Consider the following 13,486-nt stretch of genomic DNA (forward strand, 5'->3'; position numbering starts at 1 on the left):
ACATAAAATGAACCCTTTTAAAGCAAACAGTTCAGTGTTAGTTATTTAGCCCCTTTGCAAGATTGTACAACAAACCACCCTATCTAGTTCCAAAACGTTTCCAGGGCCTCAAAGTAAAATCCTGCAGCCATTAAGCAGTTTCTCCCTGTTTCCTATACCCCCAGCCCCCGGCAAGCACCAGTCCGCATTCTGTCTTTACAGATTTCCATGCTCCTGATATTTTATATACCTACATTTATTTGTTGGTGTGAGGTTGATGGGTTTATTTCATTGTAGGTTACAATCATTAAAAGAAAATATACTGGGGGATGGAGAAGTAGGGTGACTACCAACAGGTTTTCAGAATTTCCCCCTCTGTTTTTTTCTGTAAGGCCTCATCCCGTGTTACAGAACCTCCTCGCATGCACGCAGCAAAGCTGTTGGCAATGTGCTGCCCCAGGGAGAGGAGTTCAGACAGCTGGGATACATGCGAGGTAAGACTCAAGACTGCTCACTAGCTTTGGACAAGGAAGAGTCCGAGCTTCAGTTTGCTCATATGCAAAGGAGGGTTTGACTCCAGGCAGAAGGTCTTGCCCTGAGATGCGCATCAGAATCACTTGAGAGTTTTTGTTTCTACTTAATTTTATTTTACTTGAAAGGTTTATTTATTTATTTTTGAGAGAGAGAATCCCAAACAGGCTCCGTGCCATCAGCACAGAGCTCAACGTGGGGCGTGAACTCAGGAACTGTGAGATCGCGACCTGAGCCGAAATCAAAGGCAGATGTTTAACCGACTGAGCCACCCAGGTGCCCCGAGAGTTTTTAAGAAACAGTGCTGATGCCCAGATTTCATCTTCAGATATCTGGGGTGAGAGCCAGCCACCCACATACTTTGTAAAGCTTCTCAAGTGATACCAGAGCAGCGAGAGGATGTAGGACCGCTGAACCCATGGTCTTTGAAGGGCCTGCAGATGGTGTGCTGAGAACACAGGTGAAGTGTAGTGGGGTATAGAGGGCTAAGGAGAAGACCGGTGACTTGCTTCGGGCCACCCGGCCTGGCCAGGATGAGCCCTAACCTTCTAACTCAGACGTCGCACCACGGACTCACCACCCTGGAGGCTATTTTTTCCTGCTCCCTTGGGTGAATAGAACAACCACGCACTGTCAGCTCCAGAGGAAGGCCCCCTGCTGGCACCTGTGAGTGAGCTTCAGGAAATAGGGTGCGGTCAGGTGCCCTGTTACCACGTGGGCTAGTGGGTGCACGATCTGTCAGTGGTTACCCTAGTGGTCTGTCGGTTCCTCGTTGTATGCTCTGTACATCCGGCCGTACTTGAACTCCCACAGCCCAAAGCCTGTCAGTTTCACCTGCATCTGACTGTCCACCAGGCAGTTGGAAGGCTTAAGGTTGCCGTGGGACCCCAGGGGGCTCCTGTGGAGGAACAGCATGCCCAGGAAGAGTGAAAATAAGCAAATGAATTAGCGTAGGGGCCAATGGAACCTGTGTTTGGAAGACACAGACAGAAACAGATGGGCAGAAACACGACCCAGAGGAGGGGAACCGCCCATCTCTATGTTCATCTGTTCAAGAACCACTAACAGCCCCTTGTCCTTGACTCAACCTGGATAGTGTCACCCAAGTAGGGGAAACTATTTCTGGCTCCCCAGTGTGTAGCCATGAAGGCAAGGCCAGCCTAAAATAAATAAGCTCCAATAAGCTAAACAAAATAGAGTCTGACTAAGTGGTCAGACTCCTGACTTGAAATCCCAGCTCTAACACTTAGCAGAGAGCAAGTTACTTGACCCCATAAGCCTCATTTTTCTCATCAAAATGGATGTGACGATCTCTACCTCAGAGGGAGGCTGTGGAGATTAAATGTAATAATGCGTATGAGACACCAGACATGGTGCACGACACAAAGTAAACACCCACCAAAAATCATCATGAAAAATGTGTATAAAAACGATAAAAAAAATCAACTTGGAAACAACACTATGTAATGAAGAATATTCTTTTATTACCTACATGTTGCAAGTTATATTCTATTCCTACCTACATGTAATGATTCTATAATTATATTATATTATATTATATTATATTATATTATATTATATGCACTTTAGGGTCCTGTTTGAACACTTTGCAGGGAAAAGCAATAAAAATAAAAAAGCAATAAAAAGCAACGTTGGAAAATTCTCATGTCATCTGCCATGTTCTTAAAGGTTTATATCTATTATTATTATGCAATAATAAAGTACCATTATTTATGAAAGGCCCAGAAAGAACACCAGAGTCAGAAGGCATACATCACATCTCCATTTCACCGCTCGGTCTCTTCAAGCAAGACACTCCACCTCGCTGGGCCTCAATTTCACCATCTACAAGATAGGACTGTCTAGATCCCCACCACGTGAAACATGGCCTTGGGACCAGCAGCACCAACAACACCTGGGAGCTTGGCAGAAATGCAGAGTCTCAGGCCCTGCCCAGATGTACCGAATCAGACTGTGCATTTTAACCCAGTCCCCAGGAGATTCATGTGCACACAGTCTGAGAACAGCTGGCCTCCTCTACTGTTTCACATCTTGGCCGCCCATTAAAATCACCTGGGGAGCTTAAAAAGAAAAGACCGATGGTTGGACCTGAACAGAAGAGCCTACATTAACTAAGGATTGTGTGTGGCACAAGCCAAGCTGGATGCGAAGGAACCCAAAGAGACTAATCAGAATGGGGAAAGTGTGCCAACAGGAAGAGTTTGCTAAAGGAGGTGAGTCATGAAGGCAAAGGGCACACTCATTTGGCAAAGAGACGAGGGCAGAGTGCACAGATCTTTCCATAGGCAGGGAAGGGCTTTAAAGAAAGACCTGGGATTGAGGAGGGAAACAGGTATTTGGGGAGGCTAGATAGAGAAGAGATGAATTTGAAAATGAGAACGGTCGCATTTGAAGCAGGATCTGATTGATGGATGTTTGTATTTCTCTGAAATTTCCAAGGGCAGACCGAGAAACAATGAAACGAAGGCTAAGGGGATGGGCTGACTATGTTTTGGAAGTAATTGTAACAGTGCAGGGGGATAGGGGGACCCACTGTTTATGATCCTGGGGTCTTTGTTTCCTTACCTTCCTTGATGGCTTCGCAATAAGACATTTCTATATTTATTCAACATTTCCTGTCTCTTGGAGTTGAAATACCTACATAAAGTTTCTTTAGATCTTTGATCTGAATCTCTGAACCATTCATTTTCAAAATACTTAGTGTGGGAGCTGATAGAGAGCCAGCAACCTGAGTATGTCACAGGTATGGGGCTGTCACAGAGCCATTTTAATTGCATTAGCCTGAGTAGCACGGATCTCCTCACACCTGCCTCACCCAAGAGGTTTCAGAGCAAGAGTGAAAATGACAATGTCTTTCTCAAGGGTCTTACTGGATACTTTTTATTAAGGTTATCATGCTAACCTTATGTGACATCCATTCTAAGTCCCTTACTTAAACTAGCTCGTGTAATTCCCATAGTGACCTTGTAGAGACAGGTGGTATTGTCATTGACCTCATTTTACAAATAGGGAAAGGGAGAAATGAAGAAGTTAACCTGCCCCAGGTCACATCGCTGGCCCGCAGTGGAGCAGGACTGGGAATAAGTACAGTCCGAGTCCCAAGTCCCTGCCCTCGACCAACTGAACAAATGTCCTCGACTGAAGAAAGAAAGCTCTGAAGGGCAGAGAGTGAGCATTGCATTGAAGCCACCAGGGTCCATGGAGATTCTCACTGTGATGTGGATCTGTGATGAACAAATAAATATCAATAAACCTTTCTTTGAGCACTTTGTACTATGCATTGTGCAGGATGCTTTATACATGTTATCACATTTGGTCTTCCTGGAGATAGATTAATATTCCCATTCTCTGTTTCCCAATGAGGAAACTCACAGTTTTAAACTGCTCCTGAAGAGTGAGGGCAAAGCTGGAATATAAACCCAGGTTGGGTTGCCTTCAAGGCACAGCCGCTTCTAAATCATTAGCTTTTATTGTTTCCGGTGTCCTGGTGATTGTCCAGGAGGCTGGGGGGGTGGGGCGGTCAAAGCATACCTATTCTCCTAACACCATGATAGGAGGTTCAAATGACTCTCAAGCCCAGCTGAGGGGGGGGGGGGGGGTGATGTCACCCATGGGTGTGGTACATAACACTCAATGTTCCAGAAAAGATGAATGTGAGGAGGCCCTGAGTGGACTATTGCACCCAGAGATGGGGTCCTTGGGCCTCTTGGTCACCAGCTCAGGGACTCACTCTCCCTCAGGCAGTGATCATAGTCTGAGTCACCATCCTGCTTTAGTAAAACTCCTGAGCCAATAATGCGTTAGAAATACAGTCTGGGGTGCCTGGGTGGCTCAGTCAGTTAAGTGTCTGACTCTTGGTTTCAGCTCAGATCATGACCTCACAGTTCGTGAGTTCGAGCCCCACATCGGGCTCCGTGCTGACAGTATGAGCCTGCTTCGGATTCTCTCTCACTCTCTCTCTCTGCCCACCCCTACTCATTCTCTCTCTCTCTCTCTCCCTCTCTCTCTCAAAATAAATAAATAAACTTAAAAAAAAAAAAAAAGAAAGAAATACAGGCTAATGCAGAAAGCAGCGAGGAAACGCCCAAGGCAGTGGACACACCACTCCTACTCCCACCCCCAAATTCAGGAGGCTTGTGTGTTTTTTGAGATGATAGAGTTCAATCACATTTTGGGACTGCAACCCACTCACTTGAACCTGGAGGTGGCTGTCTGGGGGCCGTCTCTGGAATTCTCCAGTGAGGCTCAACAAGCCAAGGTCTGGGCATGCAATCTGGGGAGACCTCTGTCCAATCAAGAATTCTCTCTCACCTCATGGAGACCTCCCCATGCAGCAGGACTGTCCCTGACACTCACAACTGTCCCTGGCCTTGCTAGAGCCAGGCCCACCCTAGGCAGGAGACATTTTACATCTGGTCACCACTGATCACTCCTGACGCCCAGGTTTATTAACAGAGCACATTCCATTAGGAGATGTTTGGGATACAGTGGAAATCCTAGAAATGGAGTCCTCTTTAAGAGACACCACACATCTCTTCAGTTCTTTTTCTTTTCCTGTTGTGGTGGAAAAGTATGATTTTATGTGTATTGTCACAGGCCACGTAGAACTGAGAGGTTTATGATTTATGTGCCAGATCTCATGCAGTTTTTGCAATTCTATTACCGACCTGTCTGCTAGTTACATTTACTCCCCTCCTGGAAAGTTGAGTGGGGGGTACCCCCAGTGCTCTCATTTCTGCATCCCACATTTGGGGTCTCTTGTACTTTACACAGGCAAGAAGCAGAACATGGAAGGAAGAACTCAGCCTTTGGAGACAGACTGGTTGCAAATCCCAACCTCCCTCTTACCAGATGGGTGGTTACTTCACCTTCACTAAGCCTCATTTTATTTCCTCTTGAAAATGGAGTAACTATTAATTTTATTAATATTGGAGTTAAAAGTGAACGAATAGTGGCATGAATTGCTGATTATTAAGAACACTGTCCAATAGAAACACAGTGCAAGCTACGTGTATAATTTTCACTTTTTCAGTTAAATAGGTAAAATTACTTTTAATGATGTATTTTACTTAGCCCAATGTATTTAAAAAACTTATTTCAATATGTAATCAATATATAAATAGTGAGATATTTTTACTGATTCTTTGAATCTGGTGTGAATTTTACACTTACCGCACACTTCAGTTGGAGCTACCTACGTTACCAGTGGTTAGTAGTCACATACAGCTGGTATTTTTTGGACAGTGCTAATTCATCCCATAGGACTGTTGGGGGAATAAATTCTTTGACTGTACATTTTTTTAGTACTAGGGATGGAGTTATCTGTGATAATAGCAACCCTATTGCTTCACCTAACAAATGATATTTGGTATATACCTATTAATGGGTAAGCACAGTGCTGAGCATATCTTAGTTCTCGCAACAACTCTATGAGATGGGGACTGTTGTTATCTTTCTTTTATACACAGGGACACTGAGGCTTAAGGTAGGTAAGGTCACCTGGTCAGTAGTGGAAAGCCAGGGTTCAAACACCCAAGACAACTTCAATGCCAACTGCTCTCATCCTCTTAATCCATTAAGACTTCTCTTACTTAGAAATTGAAGTCCCATCCCTCACTCGAGAAGAGTATTATAATCTCCAAAGCTCCTTCCCAGGCTGGCTCCACTGGGTTGAACTCTTCAGGAACAGGATAATGAGCCAATTCTTCTGTGCCCTCCATGCCCAGAATTGGGTCTCAGTCAAATTAGGTGCTCAGTCAATATATGTTGGTTGACTTGAAAAGTCTGTGGCATCTCGGAATTTCTCTGGTACCTGGCATCGAGAGTGTTCTGGTCAAATAAACATCAGGAGAGGAATTGTTTTTATGATTGATATGTGATGGCCAGAAGCACAATCTGACGCACAGAGCTTGGCCCAGTGCCTGGGTCACCAGTGGGAAATCTCTGAGAAGCTTTCATGAATTTTATGTTACTACTAGTCCCTTTCGAAGGAATTCTGGCAGAGTAATTGACCTTGAAGCGCCTAAATGTGCCTTGACTGAACTCATTATGACTTCCTTACACTGTCCCATAATGCGCACGCTCCATTTCAGAAGACAGCAACCCTTCTAAAGCAAGGTGTCCAGCTGTCTTTGGTTCCCCTGGCATGGAGCAGGGGATAGAGACTCAGTGACTTGAAAGGACTGATTAATACCAGGGAGACTTTCCTTTCAGAGTGCCATTATCACCTACCCTAGCATTTCTCCAGAGAAACTTTTGGGTTAACTCCTCTCAAAAACCAAATGCCGATGGAAAAAGCTAAATCTATTAGCTATTTGTATCTTACCTGGGGACAGCTAACTTACTAGTTTTCTCTTCATAACAAATATACATGATGTCATCCGTTTTGGCTGGGGCAGGAGACAGATCCCTGGAGTCTAGAATACTTCTCTGGGCTTGGTAGGAAGGGAAGAGAATGTGGGTGAAGGGAAGGAGAGAGGAGTCCAGGGTAGAAAAGGATGCCACATCAGATCCTATTTATAACTATCCCACCATTTAATTTTATACGTATATTTCCTAACTTTTTTTTTTCTGTACCTAGATTTTATTCCATCTAGCGATGAAAACAAGTCCTTGTCTTCTTATGACAGTTCCCAGAGTAAGGCCAACCCTTAACAGATGTTTCATACAGTTTTACTAAAATAATGACAGTGGTGGCCCAAGGTTGTCCGGGAGGACCCAGTCATAGGCGATTTCAGTTTGTCTACTTTTCTTGGTAATTACAATATTCTGGTTTCCACTAAAGCCCAGGAAACCAAAGTTTCACAAGGCCAGTAAGATTCAGCTTCTCCGAAATAAGGAGCAATCAAATCCTAGAGAAAAAAGAAAAAACCTCTTTGATATTAGTCAGGCCAACCTCATCTATTGAACGCACATGGAAGCTGAGGTCCAGAGAGGGGAAGTGACTTTCCAAAGTCACTCACCAGTCACTACTGCAGGAGGGCAGAGCTTATATTTCACCCTGTGTTCCTCACAACACCGAGGCCAAGTCTCAACCTAAAGGAGTCTGTTGTTTGATGAATGGACTGTTGATTGACATGATGGCCAGCCCTGTCCTGCTGCCCATGTGTCAGACTGAGGGACTTCCTCACCAAGACCCACTCCCAGGATGTGGGCATAGTCCCCTCTGATGGTGAAAGCAGGCAGGACAAGTTTACAAAATGAGGCTGGATTTTAGCCCAGGGTGAGGAGGATAGACTTAGCTGGTCCACACTGACGTGCTGCTCCCCATACTCACCTTCCATCTGTGAAATGGAGCTATGATAGATCTACCTCATATTTTGTTGTGAGAATTAAATAAGTTAATACACAAAGTGGTAGAAAGCAGGCAAAAATAATCACTAAATATACTTTAGCTACAAGGCCACAAGTACTGCGATTGCTACTATTATTACTTTTTTTTTTTTTTTAAACACCACAGCCCTCTTTGCCCAAAGGAAAGACTCTGCTGCCTGCTTTTACAGCTTCCAGATCTGCATCCATAGCCCACCTCTCAGGTCAAGAGCTTTGAGGTAATTGTGGCACCAATTCCCATTTTCTGGGGAAAGGAATCAAAAACTAGGCAGAAAGAAGGGGTATTAGGAATCTTCCTCCCCAGCTTGCTTCATGGCCTAGTAATTAGATTTTCTTTGGGGTAAAAAGTTCTACCCTGAAATGTAAATACTCTGCTCTTTGGGTACTGGATAAACCTAGCATCCCTTTCAACTTTAGTGTGCCTACTTGAAATCAAGGAGGGTGAAAAGAATGGAAAACCTGACTGAAGTGGTGAGTTTTAAGTGCAATCACTTTGAGGAGATCTGAGCAAGATCAGAGTTTTCAGGAAAGATTACAGTTCAACTTCACCAAAAACACGGAACGACTCAAAAAACGCTATGGTATTTGTTCCTTAAGTTTTATGCCATAGTCACCTTGACAATGTCATATGCACACGAGAGTTTGAATATCCAATCCATCTCATTATCTGAGTTTCTCAAAACATCCTGAAAGACAGTTACTCAGATTATCACCATTGACTCAACGTGAAGCACAGGGAGTTTTGTGTGCTGAATGGTTTTGATTCTAATATGCTGGATGATTTTGACCAGAACCAATATAGCCACCTGAGGCAGAGTACTCTACAGCCAATACTCGAAATTTCCCAGGAGATGTTATAACCTGACTCATTGTTAAGTCTGGAGTCTTATAAATACTTCCTTTTTCCCGACATAAAGCTGATGGTCACATACTATGGGTAGGAGGGGGTCCAGAAACACAATTCAGAAGTAGCAATAGTGTCTTAGGCAACGAAAACAGGCTCAGGCAATCTCCACCCAGAGCAAAGAAAAATTGTTGGCAATTCCACTGCTAATTGTATCCCCTGTAGGCGGCCCAACAAGATAATGCAGGTCTTACAATTAAACCAGAGAGGGACTGTTCTTGGATAAAGGGCAAAACATTGACGAGTTCTTTATTAGCTGCTATTAATCTAACCTGAGGTAAGGTTTACTAGTTCGCTTACCGTAAGACTCCCTTTTTTGCAATACTGGGTGACAATGCAGACATTGGGTGGTTCTGTGCAAATGCCAAAGAAGGGGACAATATTTTCGTGCCCTAATTCATATACCTGAAAATAATAATAATAGCTTATGATCGTAGTACGTCTTCTGTGCTGGGAACTCTGCTGTGTGCTTTACATACACTTAATTCTCACAAAGACCCTGTGAGAAAGGAACTCTGACTGTTCCCATTTACAGATGAGGAAACTGATGCTCAACAGTAAAATAATGTGTTGAAGATCGTACAACTTATTAGTGGCAGAGCTGGGAGGTAAATCCAGGCAGTCTGCCTCTAGCAAATAAACCAGAGGAATGATCCAAGTCTAACCTTAGCCATGGGGATTAACTAAAACCACATCACAGTAAACAGACCTGGCCCTGCTTCCTGGTGTTCATGGCTGTCAATGCCACGGTGTCTGGGCAATGACAGGTCATAGATTTCGAGCAAGAAGTCAGACCCCATGAATCTGACTCCATCCAAGGAAAAGTTTCAAGAGAGGTGAACAATCCTCACAGACACAGAGGATGGAGAGGTGGAATGAAGGCCAGGGGGAATTTAAGGGAAAAGGGCAAGGCTGGAAGGGGTCCCAGATTTCAGGTGCCTAAAGGGTCTTAAGCCTAATGTCTGGGCTGTCAGGGGATGGGGGTAGTGGGCCAATAAGCTTGGGGGTAGTGGGAAGAAACTTCCCATCATTGATCCTTTGGACTGGGGTGTTCCCAGATGGGAAGAGGGAGCTGGCAGCAGAGAGGCAGAGATCAGCGCCACTTTCTCTCTCCCAGGGAGAGGGGGGAGGAGCCTCACCAGTCAGATTTCCTGCAGCACCGACGGCTTCCTGACTGAGGCTTTTGCTTGGTCACCCAAGTAGCAGATGGCCACATGGTTTCCCTGGAACCAGAGACAAAGTGGAATGCTTTTAATCCAGGATGATCCAGAAAAGCTCTACTCAGAAAAGACTAGGAAGGGAAGCAGGAAAACCAGCAAGAAATCCACCTACAAAAGGGACATCAGAGTCCAGATCAGGCCAGAGTGGCACTGTGCTATCTGTAGGTGCTCAGCTAGCTTAACACATAAGATCTCATTTCCCACGTATCATAGCCCTGCAAGACAGGCATGTTTCCGGGTGGGATCACTAAGGTTCAGTAACTTGTCCAAGGTCACATATTTGTAGGTGATACAGCCAGAATTTGAACATCTGACTCCAAGATTACACTCTATTACACAGTAATGTCCCATTTTCATTCAAAGGGATGGTGAGCTGAGGTCTTAAGAGTAAGCCTGGAGTCAGATACTTGGGTCAAGGCCATTTCTACTGCTTACGACCTTACTGCTCTTACCTTACTTCTGCTTACCTCTTACTGCTTACAGCTTACTAACTTTGAACAAGGGATTTAACTTCTCCAAGCTTCCATTTCCTCATCTGTACCATGGAGATTAAAAAGGAAACTTATCTCATAGAGTTCTTAAAACGGTTAAATCAGTTAAAATACGTAACACTGTTAACTCAATGCTTGGCACATATCAGGCTTTCAGGAAGTGGCATATCTCATTGCCATTACCTATTAAGTCTGCTTTAAGAGAGTCAATAAATTGCCACAAATCATCTGACAACCTGGGGAAATCTGCATAGAAAAAAAGGTAGAATCTGGACACACAAGCCTCAGCACAATTTAAATGCCAACCCAAGATCTCCCACTTTTAGTATGGGGTTAATTGCAAAAGACTCTGGTCTGTGATGGGGGTTCCAAGGAGGAAGGCACCCCGTGGGATAGAGGAGAGGGTTCTTGGAAGAGGTAATGCTAAGGCTGAACTCTGAAGGGCAAGAAGGTTCTAGAGGGGGTGGGGTAGGGGCAGCAGTCATGGCATCGTCAAAGGTGCAAAACACACATGGCATAAGCAGTAAGACCGACTGGATAGTATAGGATTTCAGCCACGAAAAACAATTTTTCTGAAAGTAGGCTGGGACTAGGCAGTAGACAGCCTTGAACCCTTGTTAAAGAGTTTGGACACTACCATAAAAAGCTGGGGACCCCAGTGATGGTATTTGAGGGAGAAGAGAGCAAACATTTCAGGGAGATTAATCAATAGAGATATTCTGTTGCTTCCTGGTTGCCATCTCTAAATGGTTACTGGACCATTATACACAGTTTTGTATGAATAAAGGTGCTCAGGGTTTTATGGATGATGATATTCAAGACAATTTTTTTTGTAGTTCGAAAACCCAAGTAAACATTTAGAAAAATAAGTTCAGTTGCAAGAGGAATGCTTTGGTTCCAATCTTCATGAAACCCAAGTTAGAGCAAGGAACAAAATTTTCCTTGCTTGCAGCTTTTGGCCCCTGCTCTCCGGGACCTCCCAGATAATATTTTTTTTTGTATATTTCAAACACTATATATGAGATTTTTTTTCATCACATATTTTTCACCCAGAGGACTTGAACTTCTAGAGGAGTGCTAAGCACAGGCAGCCATAACGGTCTGGGGAGTGGAAGAGAGGGTGAGAAAGGGCAGGCAGGAATTATGTCACAGGCTCTGGTGGCTGTCCATGCTTATACTGCAGCAGCCAATTCGTCAGTGCTGAAGTGGTACCAAGGAGGCAGTAATACATGTTCTATGAAGACACTGTCCAATAAGGTAGCCACTAGCCACATGAGGTTCCCCCCAAATTAAAATTATATAAAACTCAAAACCGGTTCCCCAGCACACTAATGTTTAATAGTCTTAGAACGGTACCATACTGGACCATGCAGATTTGGAATATTTTCCTCTTTATAGCAAGTTCTCTTGGACAGAGCTGAGTCTAGTCTAGAAGCCAGCGTAGGAATCACCTGGGAGCTTGTTAGGGAAAATGCAGAATCTCAGGCCCCACCCCAGACCCATTCAACAGCATCGGCTTTGTAACAAGAGCCCCGGTATTTCATGTACACATTGAAGTTTGAGACGCACCGCTCTGGAGCCACAAGAACACCCTGGCTTTTACTTGGAGAGTTCCCCTATTCACAATGCCCTGCCTGGCAGAAAGGACAGGGGACAGAGACACACACTACAACGTGCATGCAGTCACTTTGCCCTCAATAGTACCTGGTAAAGCCCTACAGGGGCATAAAAGACCTCTTCCACCTGCTGGCTCTTGACAAGGGAACTGGCATCCCCAGAAATCATCACACTAGATGAGTTACTGTTGCTTCCTCTCGACACGGGCGTGCATCTCTGGGATGGCTGTAAAACACAACGCAACCCGATTGCTCTCCGTAGCACGACCAAGTACCGAAGAGAGTGTGCCTTTTATAGTTCAGGAAAATGGGCACCAAGGTCACACAGTTAATAAGTGGGGAAAGTCAGGCCTTAAGTCCTGATCCCTCTGACCCAAAGTGTGAGTGTTTGGCTACTACATGAGTCACTCTTGTGTCTATACCACCACAGACAGTTGTCATGGATAAGGCTCTGGGGCCAGAAGGCCCAAATTCAAGTTCTGGCTCTGGCGCTTAATTAGATGTGTCTCCCGATGCCAGAATCCTCTTCTGAAATGAGCACCTAACCACATTACCTCTCTATTTAATAACCCCAGTGCCTCCCTAACACCTAGAGAATGTATTTAAAACAGAGGAATGCTGTTTTTCAAGCAGAGTCTTACCTGGAACCCTAATGTAGAAAACCGGGCAGGACAGAGCAGAGCTGATTTGGTTGAAGAGGGAAGAAGGCTGAGTATTCTTCTCCATCACATCTCCACCCCCAATCTGTCATTCACCCCAGGACCAGACCAGTGAGCCCCAGAACCCCCAGGGACTTTGGAAACGACTTGCTAGTGAAGTCTGATCTGGTCCTAACGTGTTGGAGCTTCCTTGATTTCGGTTCCTCTAAGTCACCTTTATTTTTTGAAAGTCACAACTCATTTAGTGAATGAATAGTACATTCAAGAATACCACTGAAAAGAAATGAATAATACAAACTACAATTTTGAAAAGAAAGCCAATATAACAGGAACAACGTATACATAACATGACAGAGATGTTTGATTTTGACCCATAATGCATTCCTTATCTTCATAGTTAATCTAAATGTCCGTGAGAACAAACCTATATACTTTGGTCTCACTTTAGTGCTTTTTTTTAACAAGCACCAACATTCTAGAACACTTTTCTTTTGCTTTGAGATATTTAAGACTCATAAATCTGGTCAAATACATAGATTCTTGTTATTCTCTTGATATCTTGAGTAGCATGTACTCCTGAGCAAGTACTCTCTGAAATTCTAAAATTACTGATCTTTAAAATTCATTTCAGGGGCGCCTGGGTGGCGCAGTCGGTTAAGCGTCCGACTTCAGCCAGGTCACGATCTCGCGGTCCGTGAGTTCAAGCCCCGCGTCAGGCTCTGGGCTGATGGCT

General features: G+C 44.4%; 1 protein-coding gene across 1 annotated transcript in view; it reads right to left on the reverse strand.

The window, feature by feature from the left end:
• Positions 1-13,486, reverse strand: part of LOC131492446 (guanylate cyclase 2G-like) — a 48,212-nt gene that overhangs the window by 16,445 nt on the left and 18,281 nt on the right. Inside the window, 5 exon segments of the mRNA XM_058696052.1 lie at positions 1,260-1,429; positions 8,479-8,549; positions 9,068-9,172; positions 9,907-9,990; positions 12,183-12,320. Of these exon segments, the coding sequence (XP_058552035.1) occupies positions 1,260-1,429; positions 8,479-8,549; positions 9,068-9,172; positions 9,907-9,990; positions 12,183-12,320 (568 nt within the window).

Source organism: Neofelis nebulosa, chromosome 13, assembly GCF_028018385.1.
Source record: "Neofelis nebulosa isolate mNeoNeb1 chromosome 13, mNeoNeb1.pri, whole genome shotgun sequence".
Taxonomy (NCBI): domain Eukaryota; kingdom Metazoa; phylum Chordata; class Mammalia; order Carnivora; family Felidae; genus Neofelis; species Neofelis nebulosa.